The sequence below is a fragment of the Oryctolagus cuniculus genome, chromosome 17 (assembly GCF_964237555.1).
Source record: "Oryctolagus cuniculus chromosome 17, mOryCun1.1, whole genome shotgun sequence".
Lineage (NCBI taxonomy): Eukaryota > Metazoa > Chordata > Mammalia > Lagomorpha > Leporidae > Oryctolagus > Oryctolagus cuniculus.
In genome coordinates this window covers 20,379,130-20,391,799 of record NC_091448.1, presented here as the reverse complement: position 1 = coordinate 20,391,799, position 12,670 = coordinate 20,379,130, and the positions used below count along the sequence as shown (strand labels likewise).

At 47.5% G+C, this 12,670-nt stretch overlaps 1 protein-coding gene across 12 annotated transcripts in view; it reads left to right on the top strand.

Annotated features, from left to right (window-relative positions):
* Window positions 1–12,670, top strand: part of ATP6V0A1 (ATPase H+ transporting V0 subunit a1) — a 55,265-nt gene that overhangs the window by 3,769 nt on the left and 38,826 nt on the right. For 8 of the 12 annotated variants that reach the window (XM_051824974.2, XM_051824976.2, XM_002719398.5 and 5 more), the window contains exons 3-4: window positions 8,931–9,009; window positions 12,016–12,113. In XM_051824974.2, coding sequence (XP_051680934.1) covers window positions 8,931–9,009; window positions 12,016–12,113 — 177 coding nt within the window. Of the gene's footprint in view, window positions 1–8,930; window positions 9,155–12,015; window positions 12,114–12,670 lie in introns of all 12 variants that reach the window. The other 4 variants (XM_070060677.1, XM_070060676.1, XM_070060675.1 and 1 more) reach the window with 1 other exon arrangement.

Below are 12,670 nucleotides of genomic sequence, written 5' to 3'. Positions count from 1 at the left end.
AGCTCTCTGCTGTGGCCAGGGAGTGCAGTGGAGGATGGCCCAAGTGCTTGGGCCCTGCACCCCATGGGAGACCAGGAGAAGCACCTGGCTCCTGGCTCCTGCCATTGGATCAGCGCGGTGCGCCGGCCGCCGGCAGCCATTGGAGGGTGAACCAACGGCAAAGGAAGACCTTTCTCTCTCCCTCTCTCTCTCTCTCACTGTCCACTCTGCCTGTCAAAAAAGAAAAAAAAAAGAAGATGGCCCAAGTCCTTGGGTCCCAGGACCTGCATGGGAGACCTGGAAGAAGCTTCTGGCTCCTGGCTTCGGATCTACACAGCTCCAGCTGTTTCGGCCAACTGGGGAGTGAACCAGCAGATGGAAGACCTCTGTTTCTGCCTCTGTCTCTCTGTAATTCTGCCTTTCAAATAAATAAGTAAATCCTTTCTTTAAAAAAAGCAAATCGATTACAAGAAAGCATAATAACAGCTACATAAGCTGACAGCAAAAGACAAGCAGAAAAAATTATTTAAATCAAATAATGAGGAAACAATTAGACAATCCAAACTGAAGGACCTTCTGCAAAATAAGCAGTCCAGATTCTTCAACAGCACCAATGACAGAAGAGAGAACCAGCAAGCTGTCCTCCTGCAGGCGTGAGAAGGGGACGGACTTCTTCCTGGCCTCCTGTGTTTCGCTCACTTGCTCGCTCGCTCTCTTCTTTAAGGATGTATTTATTTACTTGGAGGAGTTACAGAGAGAGAAGGAGAGGCAGAGAGAAGCTTTCCCAGGCCATAGCAGAGAGCTGGATTGGAAGTAGAGCAGCCGGGACTCGAACCAGCGCCCATGTGGGATGCCAGCACTGAGACAGCTGCTTTACCTGCCATGCCACAGCACTGGCCCCCGATTTGATTTAGCTTAAACACTTTTGGCAAGGACACATGATGTTGTATCCTCAGTGTATCACATTAGAAGTCCTATGACACCATTTGTCCTATTTTTGCTAAAGTTAATTATTTTTACTGAAAGATTTATTTATTTATTTATTTATTTATTTATTTATTTGAAAGGCAGAGTTACAGAGAGAGAGGGAGAGACAGAGAGAAAGATCTTCCATCCACTGGTTCACTCCCCAGATGGCTGCAATGGCTAGGACAGGGCCAGGCCAAACCTAGGAGTCAGGAGCTTCATCCAGGTTTCCCACATGGGTGGCAGGGGCCCAAGTACTTGGGTCATCTTCCACTGCTTTCCTACTCACATTAGCAAGGAGCTGGATTGGAAGTGGAGCAGCTGGGGCTTGAACCTGCGCCCATGTGGGATGCCAGTGACATAGGCAATAGCATCACCCACTACACAACAATGCTGGCCCCCAAAGTTAAATTTGGTCACTTGATTTAGGTACAGTTTGCTAAGTGTTGCTGTTGTAAAGGTATCTTTCCTTTTTTAATTTTTTTTTTTTTTTTTTTTTGACAGGCAGAGTGGACAGTGAGAGAGAGAGAGAGAGAGAGAGAAAGGTCTTCCTTTTGCCGTTGGTTCACCCTCCAATGGCCGCCGCGGCCGGCGCGCTGCGGCCGGCGCACCGCGCTGATTCGATGGCAGGAGCCAGGAGCCAGGTGCTTTTCCTGGTCTCCCATGGGGTGCAGGGCCCAAGCACCTGGGCCATCCTCCACTGCACTCCCTGGCCACAGCAGAGGGCTGGCCTGGAAGAGGGGCAACCGGGACAGAATCCGGCGCCCCGACCGGGACTAGAACCCGGTGTGCCGGCACCGCAAGGTGGAGGATTAGCCTAGTGAGCTGCGGCGCCGGCCTCCTTTTTTAATTCTTTTAAAAAAGATTTATTTATTTATTTATTTGAAAGGCAGAGGTACAGAGAAGGAAAGAGAGAGATCTTCCATCTACTGGTTCACTCTCCAAATGGCCACAAGGAGCAGGACTGGGCCAGGACGAAGCCAGGAGTTTCTTCCCTGTCTCCCATGTAGGTGCAGGGGCCCAAGCACTTGGACCATCATCCACTGCTTTCCTAGGCCATCAACAGGGGACTGGGTCAGGGATGGAGCAGCTAGGACTCCAACTGGCCTGTCTCGGGCAGTGGCTTAACCCACTTCACCACAACTCTGCCCCCCGCTAGTTTCCTTTAATAAAGAGTTTTTCCTGAAGCTAGCTTTGTCACATGTGGGCTAAGCTGCTGGTTGCAACACAGGTATCCCATATTGGAATGCCGGGTCCAGTCCTGGCTGCTCAGCTTCTGATTCAGCTTCCTGCAGTTGCACCTGGGAATGCAGGGGATGATGGCTCAAGTGCCTGGGCCATGCCACCCTCAGGGGAGACCAAGATAGAGGTTCTGTTTCCCGACTTTGGCGTGACCCAGACCTGGCTCTTAGTGCCATTTGGGGTGTGGATGGAAGATTTTTGTGTCTCTTTCTCCCTCTCTGTTGCTGTGTCTTTCAAACAAATACATAAGTGAATCTTTAGAAAAAAGCTTTTCCCCTCCTCCTCCTAACCTTTTTTTCTTTTCCACCAGGAGCTCATCAATTTCATTGTTATTGTTTATTAAAAGCATTGTAACCCATTACTATCATTTTTCTATTTGATGCTCAGATTGTTCCAAACTTGGCCAGTGTTAAGTTTTAGTGTAGTGAAATGTATCCGTTTTTTCCTTTATGTCTTATGTTTTTGGTTCCTAATTAGATTGTTACCTAGTCCAAGCTTATAAATACATTTTTCTATATGTTCTTATAAAATAAACATTTAAATAAGCATTACTTGCATTTAGGTTCTGATCTACCTGGTCTGTATTTTGGTATAGAGTGAGGTAGGGTTCTACTTTATTCCCATTGAACAACCAGTTGTCTCAGAACAACTTAAATTTTTTTTTTAACATTTATTTTCATTTTATTTGAAGGAGAGAGACACAGAAAGGCAGAACTCCTCTGCTGGTTGACTCCCCAGATGTCTGCAATAGCCAGGGCTGGGTCAGTTCAAAGCCAGGTGCTGGAAACTCAATCCAGGAATCCCCATGAGTGGCTAAGGCCCAACTACTTGAGCCGTCACCTGCTGCCTTCCAGGGTACACAGTAGCAGGAAGCTGGAATTGAGTGGAGCCAGGACTTGAACCCAGGCCCACTGACAGGGGATATGGGTGTTCCAAGCAATGTCTTAATTGCCCAAACAAAGCAACTTTTTGAATGAAGTGTTCTTTTTTCCTTAAAGCTTATTTATGTTTGAAAGAGAGAGAGGGAATTACCTCGCATCTGTTGTTCACTCCCAGTGCCCATGATAACTGGAGCTGGGCCAGGCTGAAGCCAGGGAGCAGGAACTCAGTCTGGGCCTCCATGTGGGCGGCAAGGACTGCAGTACTGAAGCCGACGCCTGCTGCCTGCCAGGGCACACGGTAGCAGGAAGCCGATCCACAGTGGAGGCAGGACTTGATCCCAGTGCTCCAGTATGGGATGTGGGCATCCCAAGCAGAGGTTTAATCTGCTCCGTCGGGGCCGGCACTTTGGCAAAGAGGGTAAAGCCGCTGCCTACAGTGCCGGCATCCAATATGGGCAGGTGCCACTTTGAGTCCCGGCTGCTCCGCTTCGGATCCAGCTCTCTGCTGGTGGCCTGGGAAAGTAGTGGCAGATGGCCCAAGTCCTTGGGCCCCTGCACCTGCATGGGAGACTTGAAGAAAGCTCCTGGCTTTGGATTGCTCAGCTCTGGCTGTTGCAGCCATTTCGGGAAGTGGACCGGCAGGTGGAAGAGCTTTCTGTCTTCTCTCTGCCTCTGCCTCTCTGTAACTTTGCCTTTCAAACAAACAAATAAATAAATCTTTTTTAAAAAATGCTCTGCCACATTGCTTACCCTATGGATAATATGTTCTTATTTCATGATTTACAATCTCATATCTGTAAAATGCCAAGTGTTCATATTTATTTGAATCTGTTTCTGGGTTCCCTTCTGATCCATTGGCCTATTTGTTTATCCTGTGCTTGTAGAACAATAATTTAATTACCACAAATTAATACTAAGGTTTGATGTCTTACAGAATATGAATTTCCCCACCTTTTTTATTATAATCATCTTGGCTATTCTTGCCTACTCTAACATATTAGTTTTAGAATTTAGAATCAGCTTACTAAAGTCCATAAAATTCCCTGTTGATAGTTTTATGTCCTCCTTAAGGTCTTTATACAGTTTTTAAAATAGATTTATTTATTTATTTGAAAGTCAGAGTTATAGAGATAGAGGGAGATCTTCCATCCCTTGGTTCACTCCCCAAATGGCCACAATGGCCAGGGCTGGGCCAGGCTGAAACTAGGAGCCAGGAGCTTCATCCAGTCTCCCATGTGGATGCAGAGGCCCAAGCGCTTGGGCCATCTTCTGTTGTATTCCCAGGCACAATAGCAGGGAGCTGGAGTGGAAGTGGAGCAACTGCCCATATGGGGCACTGGCACTGTAGATGGCAGCTTAACTTGCTACACCGCAGCACCAACCCCAGTCCTTGTACATCTTTATTCAGACTTATTCTGAGTTACTTATTTTTATTGTTGTTATTGGCATCATTTTGTAATTTAACTTTTCTGTTTGTGACTGTGGTAAGAGAGTTGTTTTCTTTGTATTATATCTAACAACCTTGATGACATATCTTTTAAAGCTCTAATGCAGAGCTGGTGCTGTGGTGTAGTAGGCTAAATCTCTGCCCATGGTGCTGGTATCCCACATGGGTGCCAGTTCATGTCCCAGTTACTCCTCTTCTGATCCAGCTCTCTGCTTATGACCTGGGAAAGCAGTAGAAGACGGCCCCAGTGCTTAGGCTGCTGCACCCACGTGGGAGACTCTGAAGAAGTTCCTGGCTCCTGGGTCAGCTCTGGCCACTGCGGGCATTTGGGGTGTGAGCCAGCAGATGGAAGACCTTTCTTTCTGTTTTTCCCTCTCTCTCTAACTCTGCATCTCAAATAAATAAGATTTTTTAAAAAGCTCTAATAACTTATAGAGATCTTGGATTTTCTGAAAAATCAACCTACTGTCTGCAGTCTTGTTTCATCCTTTCAAATCCTTATCTTTTTCTTTCTTCTGCTTGTTTCATCATATGCTTTAAAACTTCCAGAGATGTGGGGCCAGTATTGTAGCATGGCAGGTTAAGCTGCTGCCTGCAATGCTATCCCATATAGGTGCCAATTGGAGTCCTGGCTGCTGTACTTACTTTTTTTTTTTTTTTTTTTTTGGATGTTGTTGACAGGCAGAGTGGACAGTGAGAGAGAGAGACAAAGAGAAAGGTCTTCCTTTGCCGTTGGTTCACCCCTCAATGGCCACTGCGGTCCGCGTGCTGCAGCCGGCGCACCGCACTGATCCGAAGCCAGGAGCCAGGTGCCTCTCCTGGTCTCCTGTGCAGGTGCAGGGCCCAAGGACTTGGGCCATCCTCCACTGCACTCCCAGGCCACATCAGGGAGCTGGACTGGAAGAGGAGCAGCTGGGACAGAATCCGGCGCCCTGCCCGGGACTAGAACCTGGAGTGCCGGCACCACAGGCAGAGGATTAGCCTACTGAGCTGCGGCGCCGGCCATGGCTGCTGTACTTACTACCCAGCTCCTTGCTGATGCACCTGGGAAGACGATGGAAGATGGCCCGAGTACTTGAGCCCTTGCCACCCACATGGGAGACTCAGGTGGAGTTCCTTGCTCCCAGCTGCAGCCTGGCCTAGCCCTGTCTGTTGCAGCCATCTGGGGAGTGAACCAGTGGATGGAAGATCCTTCTCTCTCTCCTCCCCCTCCCCAATCCCTGCCTTACTCTCCCTATCAAATAAATCTTAAACAAACAAAAAGACTTTCAATGACATGTTGAAGAGAGTGACATCAAGTGAGTATCACCTAGGGTTGTATTTAGCTGTGTATAAATGAAAACCCCAATGGCAGGGGTTTGCTTTTTGCATGTAGCATGAAGCTCAGCTTCGCACAGCCTTTATCCTAAGGCATCTTGTGTTTCTGCTTGAGCATCCTTGAACTTTTGTGCTTAAAGAAAACCACCGTAGCTCTCGCTGTTTCACCATGTTTTAGGCGAGAAGAACGGAGTACAAGGAAGAAAAGGAAGTATCTATATTGGGAAAGAAAAAATTTCCCAGAAATCCCCACAAACTTTTGTTAGTCTGTTGTTGGCAAGAGTTGTGACATACTCTAGCTGCGAGAGAGTAAGAAGTGTAGTTTCTCAGCTGAGCAGCTGTTGCTCGGAAGAAATTGGGATTTTTGGTATAAGGAAGTAGGGCAGAATGCTGTGTATCTGCCACATGCTGTTCTTGTGTTTTCCTGACTCTACGATAGTGTTTTTCATACTTTATAACTTAAGTAAGATGTATACTCTTGAAGTTGGAAAATTCTTCTTACTAGATTTTGCAGGTTCTTTTCAGTTTCTTTTTCTAAACATTTATTTTTATTCATTTTTTAAAAAAGATTTATTTATCTTTTTTGAAAGAGTTAGAGACGGGTAGAGACAGAGAGAGCTTTCATCCACTGGTTCACTCCCCATTGGCTGGCTGCAATTGCCAGCACTGGGCCAGGCGGAAGCCAGGAGCTTCATCCAGGTCTCCCACCTGGGTAGCACGGGCCCAGGTTTGGGCCATCTTCTGCTGCTTTCCCAGGCCGTTAGCAAGCAGCTGGATAGGAAGTGGAGCAGCCAGGGCTCAAACCAGTGCCCACATGGGATGCCTGTGTCAAAGGCGGAGACTTCACCTCTACGCCACATCATGGGCCCCACTTCAGTATATTTTAGCTACTCACAGATGCAGCCATCACCACAACCAATTTCAGAACTTTTTGAAACTTTGTGCCCATTACCAGTCATTTCCTCCCACGGCCTCATTCCCTGTGTACCCCCACCTCCTAGGAAGCACTGTGCTGTGTGTCTGGCGTTACCTCTTCTGGACAGTTCCTGTGCATGGAATCATGGTCTCTGTAGTCTTTGCTGACTGCCTTCTTTCAGGCAGCCTGGCGCCTTCAAGCTTCATTCATGTTGTAACATGTATCAGTGTCTTTTTAAAGCAGGAAAACTTGTAACAAATTAACTTCCTTGATTTTAGTTTAGTGTAGTTAGCCCTCCTCTCTGCAAGAAGCACCACCCTGAGTTCTGGAGTGACAATTAGGAGAGTTGTGTTTCTGCCTTCAGCTTGGGTGGCTGACGTGCCCCGTATCCATTCTTGTCTTTCATGTACTCTCTTCCCTTGTCACCCAGCACTGAAAATTATGACAGCCTGCGTTTCTTCCCTAGAGGCTGCGCTGGGTATTTCGCATTGTAATTGTTACAGGCTTTCCTCACATCCACCCTGGCGAGGAGAACCTGCTTTTCAGTAGTGGAAGCTGCTGTGTCCATCATATGGATCAGGAAGCTGGGATATGCATGACAACAACTGTCCCAAGGACACGCAACTTTCTATTTAGGACTGTTTGATTCCACTGCTGTGCCCCACCCCATTGAGATATAATTCATGTACCAAAAGTCCACATTCAGCAATTTTTAGTATATTCACAAGGTTGTACAACTGTTTCTGCTCTCCGATTCTAGAACGTTTCATCACCCCAATATGAGGCCTTGCACCCATTAGCAGTCACTCCCTTCTCCCTTTCCTGTAGGCCCTGGCAATCACTAGTCTCCCGTCTGCCTCTACAGATCTGCCTGTTCTGGACACCCCATGTAAATAGGATACAGTATGTGGCCTTTGTATCTGCCTTCTTTCATTCAGCAGATTATTTTCAAGGTTCTTCCATGTTGTAACCTGTGTTGGTGCTTCAGCCCTCTGTGGGGGGAGACTGTTCTGTTGTGTGGACAGTCTTCTGTTGACTGACATTCGGGTGGTTTCTGCCATTTGGGTGACTGTGTTCAGTTCTTTGGGGAACATCCCCAGGGGTGGAATTGCTGAGTCACATGACTTTCTGAGGGACCACCGGACCATGTTGCATTCCTGCCAGCATGTAGTGGAGTTCTGATTTCTTTACATCTTTCCCAATACTTGTGATTTTTCTTGTTTGTTAGAAAGTATTATTTTAATTGACAAATCATAATTGTATAGGTTTATGGAGTCTAGTGTGATATTTTGAAACATAAACATAATATATAATGATTGAACCAATTAACAGATCCACCTCCTTGTATCATTTTGTGTGATAAGACATTTGAAATGTATTCTTGTAGTTGTTGGGAAATAATAGGATGTATTATTGACTGCAGTCACTCTGCTAGGCAGTAAAACTCAACACTTATTCCTGTCTGCAACTTTGTACCCTTTGGCCAGCAACTTCGAAGCCCTCAGCATCTCCCCGCTGCCCTAGCCTGGTCTCTGGTAACCATCATTCTGATCTCTACTTGTGTGAGTTCAACTTCTTAAATTATTTGTTTACTGTTTTATTTGAATAGAGAGAGAGAGATCTCTTATCTGCTGGCTCATTGCCCAAAGGCCACTCTGTTCGTCTTTCTTCTCTGTCACAGTGCAAGCTTCTTAAGAAGTAGAAACTTGCTCTATTTTTGTTTGTATATCCCAGGTTGTCTGTCACAGTGCTCTGAAAGGCACCTGTGGGATATGAGTGAAAACCCAGCCTGGCACTGACAGAGTAAAGCCCCTGCTGGGGCAGAAGGACGAGGGAAGTTTGCCTTCTGTCTGTCTGCCCAGGAAGAACAGGAGGTTCTTGTGAACACACAGAGCTGCTGTGACGCCCATTTCCCACGTTCTGGGTGTTCTGCCTGGCGGGGCTCTGTGCCGGGCCCCGCAGCCTTCTTTCCAGTCCTGTGTTGTAGTGTTGAGGGAGGAGGCGCGCGTCCTTGCTGGCGTGACTGGCCACAAGGCACTTGATCTGGCTCAGGAGATGGTTTTCACTAGTGTTGCACCCTCCATTGACTCAAAATTAAATTTCACTCTGCAGGACGTGCGTAGCAAATAGAGGAATCAGAGTCAGCATTTGGATGTTTGGTATTGTGTTTTTTGTTTTTCAGTTAAACCCAGATGTGAATGTTTTCCAGCGGAAATTTGTGAATGAAGTGAGAAGATGTGAAGAAATGGACCGGAAGCTTCGTACGTGCATTTTATTATCGTGTGGTGTTCCCGTAGTGAATGACTTGTCTTAGAGAGATCAGACCTCTTAGTAAAGGAAGAGAAGACGAAAAAGAAGATGAAAAGAGGGACCATCTTGTGATTGTGATATTAAGAAGAAATTCTTGTAAGCAGATATGCGCTGTGGTGTTTGGGCCGGGCAGTGCACTTGATAGAAACTTTGTTTGAAACAACAGGCTGAAGACACTGTGATGTGTTTCCATGGGATTTAACTGTACTGCAGAATTCTAAGAGGTCGGACCAGAGCACTGTCAGCTGTAGTTGTCAGCAGTGATTCTATTTGAAAGGCAGAGTTACAGAGAGGGGGAGAAGTAGGTGGAGAAGGAGAGGAAGGGGGGGGGGGCTAGGTAGGTATCTTCTATCCACTGGTTCATTCCTCACATGACTGCAATGGCCAGGGCTGGGCCAGGCTGAAGCCAGGAGCCAGGAGCTTCTTCCATGTCTCCCACATGAGTGCAGGGGCTCAAGGACTTGGGCCATCCTCTGCTGCTTTCCTAGGTGCATTAGCAGGGAGCTGGATCAAAAGTGGAGCAGCTGGGACTGGAACCAGCACCAGTTTGGGATGCTGGCACTGCAGGTGGTGGCCCAACCTATTATGCCACAGTGCTGGCCCAATTGTTTCTTTCTTCTCTTTTTTTTTTTTTTTTTAATTTTTTTTTAAGATTTATTTTATTTATTTTGAAAGCTGCAGAGAGAGGGGTGGATACAGAGAGAGCTTCCATCCACTGGTTCACTCCCCAAATGGCTGCAGTGGCCAGCATTGGGTCAGGCAGAAGCCAGGAGCTTCATCCAGGTCTTGCACATGGGTGGCAGAGCCCCAAACACCTGAGCTATCTTCTGCTGCTTTTCCAAGGCCATTAGCAGGGAACTGGATCAGAAGTGGAGCAGCCAGGACATGAATTGCTGCCCATATAGGATGCTGGCATTGCAGGGAGCAACTTTACCTGCTACCCTGCAGTGCTGGCCCTGAGAGCTATCTGGTTTGTTTTTTATTTTTATTTTTTTTGTTAACATCATGTATTTATTTTGGAAGTCAAAGTTGCAGAGGGAGGGAGAAACAAAGAGGTCTTCCATCTTCTAGTTTATCCCCCAGATGGCTGCAACAGCCAAGGCTGGGCCAGGCTGAAGCCAGGAGCCAGGAGCTTCTTCCAGGTCTCCCATGTGGGTAGCAGGGACCCAACACTTGGGCCATCCTCTACTGTTTTTCCCAAGCTACCAACAGGGAGTTGAATCAGAAATTGAACAGGGCTGGTGCTGTGACGTAGTGGGTAAGGCCGCCTCCTGCGATGCTGGCATTCCATGTGGGTGCCGGCTCGAGTCCTGGCTGCTTTTTCCACATCTGATCCAGCTCTATGCTTTGGCCTGGGAAAGCAGTAGAAGATGACCCAAATCCTTGGGCCCCTTCACTTGTGTTGGAGACCCAGAAGAGGCTCCTGGTTCCTGGCTCCTGGCTTCGGATCAGCGCAGCTCTGACCACTGCGGCCATCTGGGGAGTGAACCAGCAGATGAAAGACCTCTCTTTCTCTCTGCCTCTGCCTCTCTGTAGCTCTGCCTTTCAAGCAAGTGAATAAATCTTTTAAAAAAAGAAGAAGAAGAAGAAGTGGAGTGGCCAGGACTTGAACTGGCACCCTAATGCGATGCTGGCATCATAGGTGGCAACCTAATTTAGTGCACCAGGACACTGGCTCCCCCAGAGCTATCTTTTACTTGAGCTTTTATGAGGGAGGAAACTGCCGTTCATTAAGGCCGGGTCAGTTGCTTGTAGACCTGAGCATTCCCTGAAGAATGCGGGTGCTATCATTTATTAATTGTGGAAACTGAATATCCCAGAGGTTCAGTGATGCCCAGGAGGTTGAACAGTCGTGATGGAATCAGAGTTTGAAGCTGGCTATTTTGTCTGGCTCCCACACTCCTGACCTTGCCACTCTGCTAAGCCAGCTTCCAGTTAGCTCATAGTGAATTTGGCCCCCACCTGAAACACATTTCTCTTTGGCATTCTCAGTGTGAGTGTGTTCAAGATTTGTTTGTTTTTACTTGAAAGAGTTATAGAGACACAGGGAGAGATAGAGATCTTTCCATCCACTGGCTCACTCTCCAAATGGTCACAATAGTCAGGACTGGGCCACATTGAAGCCAGGAGGCTGGAACTCCATCCAGGTCTCTCACTTGGGTGGCAGGGGCCCAGGCCCTTGTACCCTTTTTTGCTGCCTTCCCAAGCACATTAGCAGGGAGCTAGATTGGAAGCAGAGCAGCCAGCAGCCAAGACTCAAGCTGGCGCTCATATGGAATCCAGGTATCACAGGTGGTGGCTTAACCTGCTGTGCCACAACCCTGCTCCCTGCTCCCTGATGTTTTGTTATATTTTTAAAATAGAACGAGCTACCTCCCATCTGTTGGTCCCTCTTCAAATGCCTGCAATGGCCAAAACGGGAAGCCAGGAACTTAATGTGGCTCTCGCACATGGGCAGCAGGGACCCAGCCACCTGAGCCAGCAGCCTCTGAGAATGCACAGTAACAGGAATGTGGAATCGGGAGTACAGCTGAGACTCAAACCCAGGCACCATGATACGGACGCTGGTGTTCCAACTAGAGTCTTAACTGCTAGGCCACGTGCTTTTCCCTTTTCTGGTATTTGGAATCCTTGTTCCATGAGTCTCTCTTTCATTTTAAATATCCTGTTGAACTGCACTCTTTGGTAGCTCTGCTTCGCCGACGGTATCCGGAACTAGCGCCGTCGTGGTTTGGGGTGGCAGCTGCAGAGGGTGGAGAGCTGGAGCAGAAGAGGGAAGGAAGGCAGCTGAGGTGGCCACTGTGGCTTTAGAAAGTGTGAGGCAGGAGAAGGGGCAGTGTGGGGGAGGGGCGGCGTGGGGGAGGGGCAAGGTGCTGCTTTTATCTGAAAGTTCTGTCCTAGACTCGCACTGTGAGGCACAGAGAACTGCCATGAATGCTCTGCTTCTGTCCTTTCAGGATTTGTTGAGAAAGAAATAAGGAAAGCTAACATCCCGATCCTGGACACTGGAGAGAACCCTGAGGTGCCCTTCCCCAGGGACATGATTGACCTGGAGGTAATGGGGCTTCTGGGAAGGCAGACGTTCCTTAGCTGAGTGGGTGGAAGGTAGAGGGATTCTCGCTGCACTGCCAGCTTTGTCAGTTAATTCCAGGTTTTCATAGGGGGATTGAAGTGAGTTCTCTTTTTTATGTCAAACAGTATCTCAGAGAGTATCATATTGATTTATTGAAACTTATTGGATAAATGTCTATCTAGTAGTGACTAATCTCACAGACAAATGAATAGCCAGTGGGTTTTTTGGTCATTATTTTACCCATTTGAAATCTCCTTAGAAGTTTACCACATTCACAGAAGAATCTACAGATGAAGCAATACTGTTTTTTTTTTTTTTTCAAAGATTTTATTTATTTATTTGAGAGGTAGAGCTGTAGACAGAGGGAGAGACAGAGGGGTCTTGTCTCTGCTGGTTCACTCCCCAAATGGCTCCAACAGCTGGAACTGGGCCAATCCGAAGCCAGGAGCCAAGAGCTTCCTCTAGGTCTCCCATGCGGGTACAGGGGCAAAAGGACTTGATCCGTCTTCCACTGCTTTCCCAGGCCATGGGCAAAGACC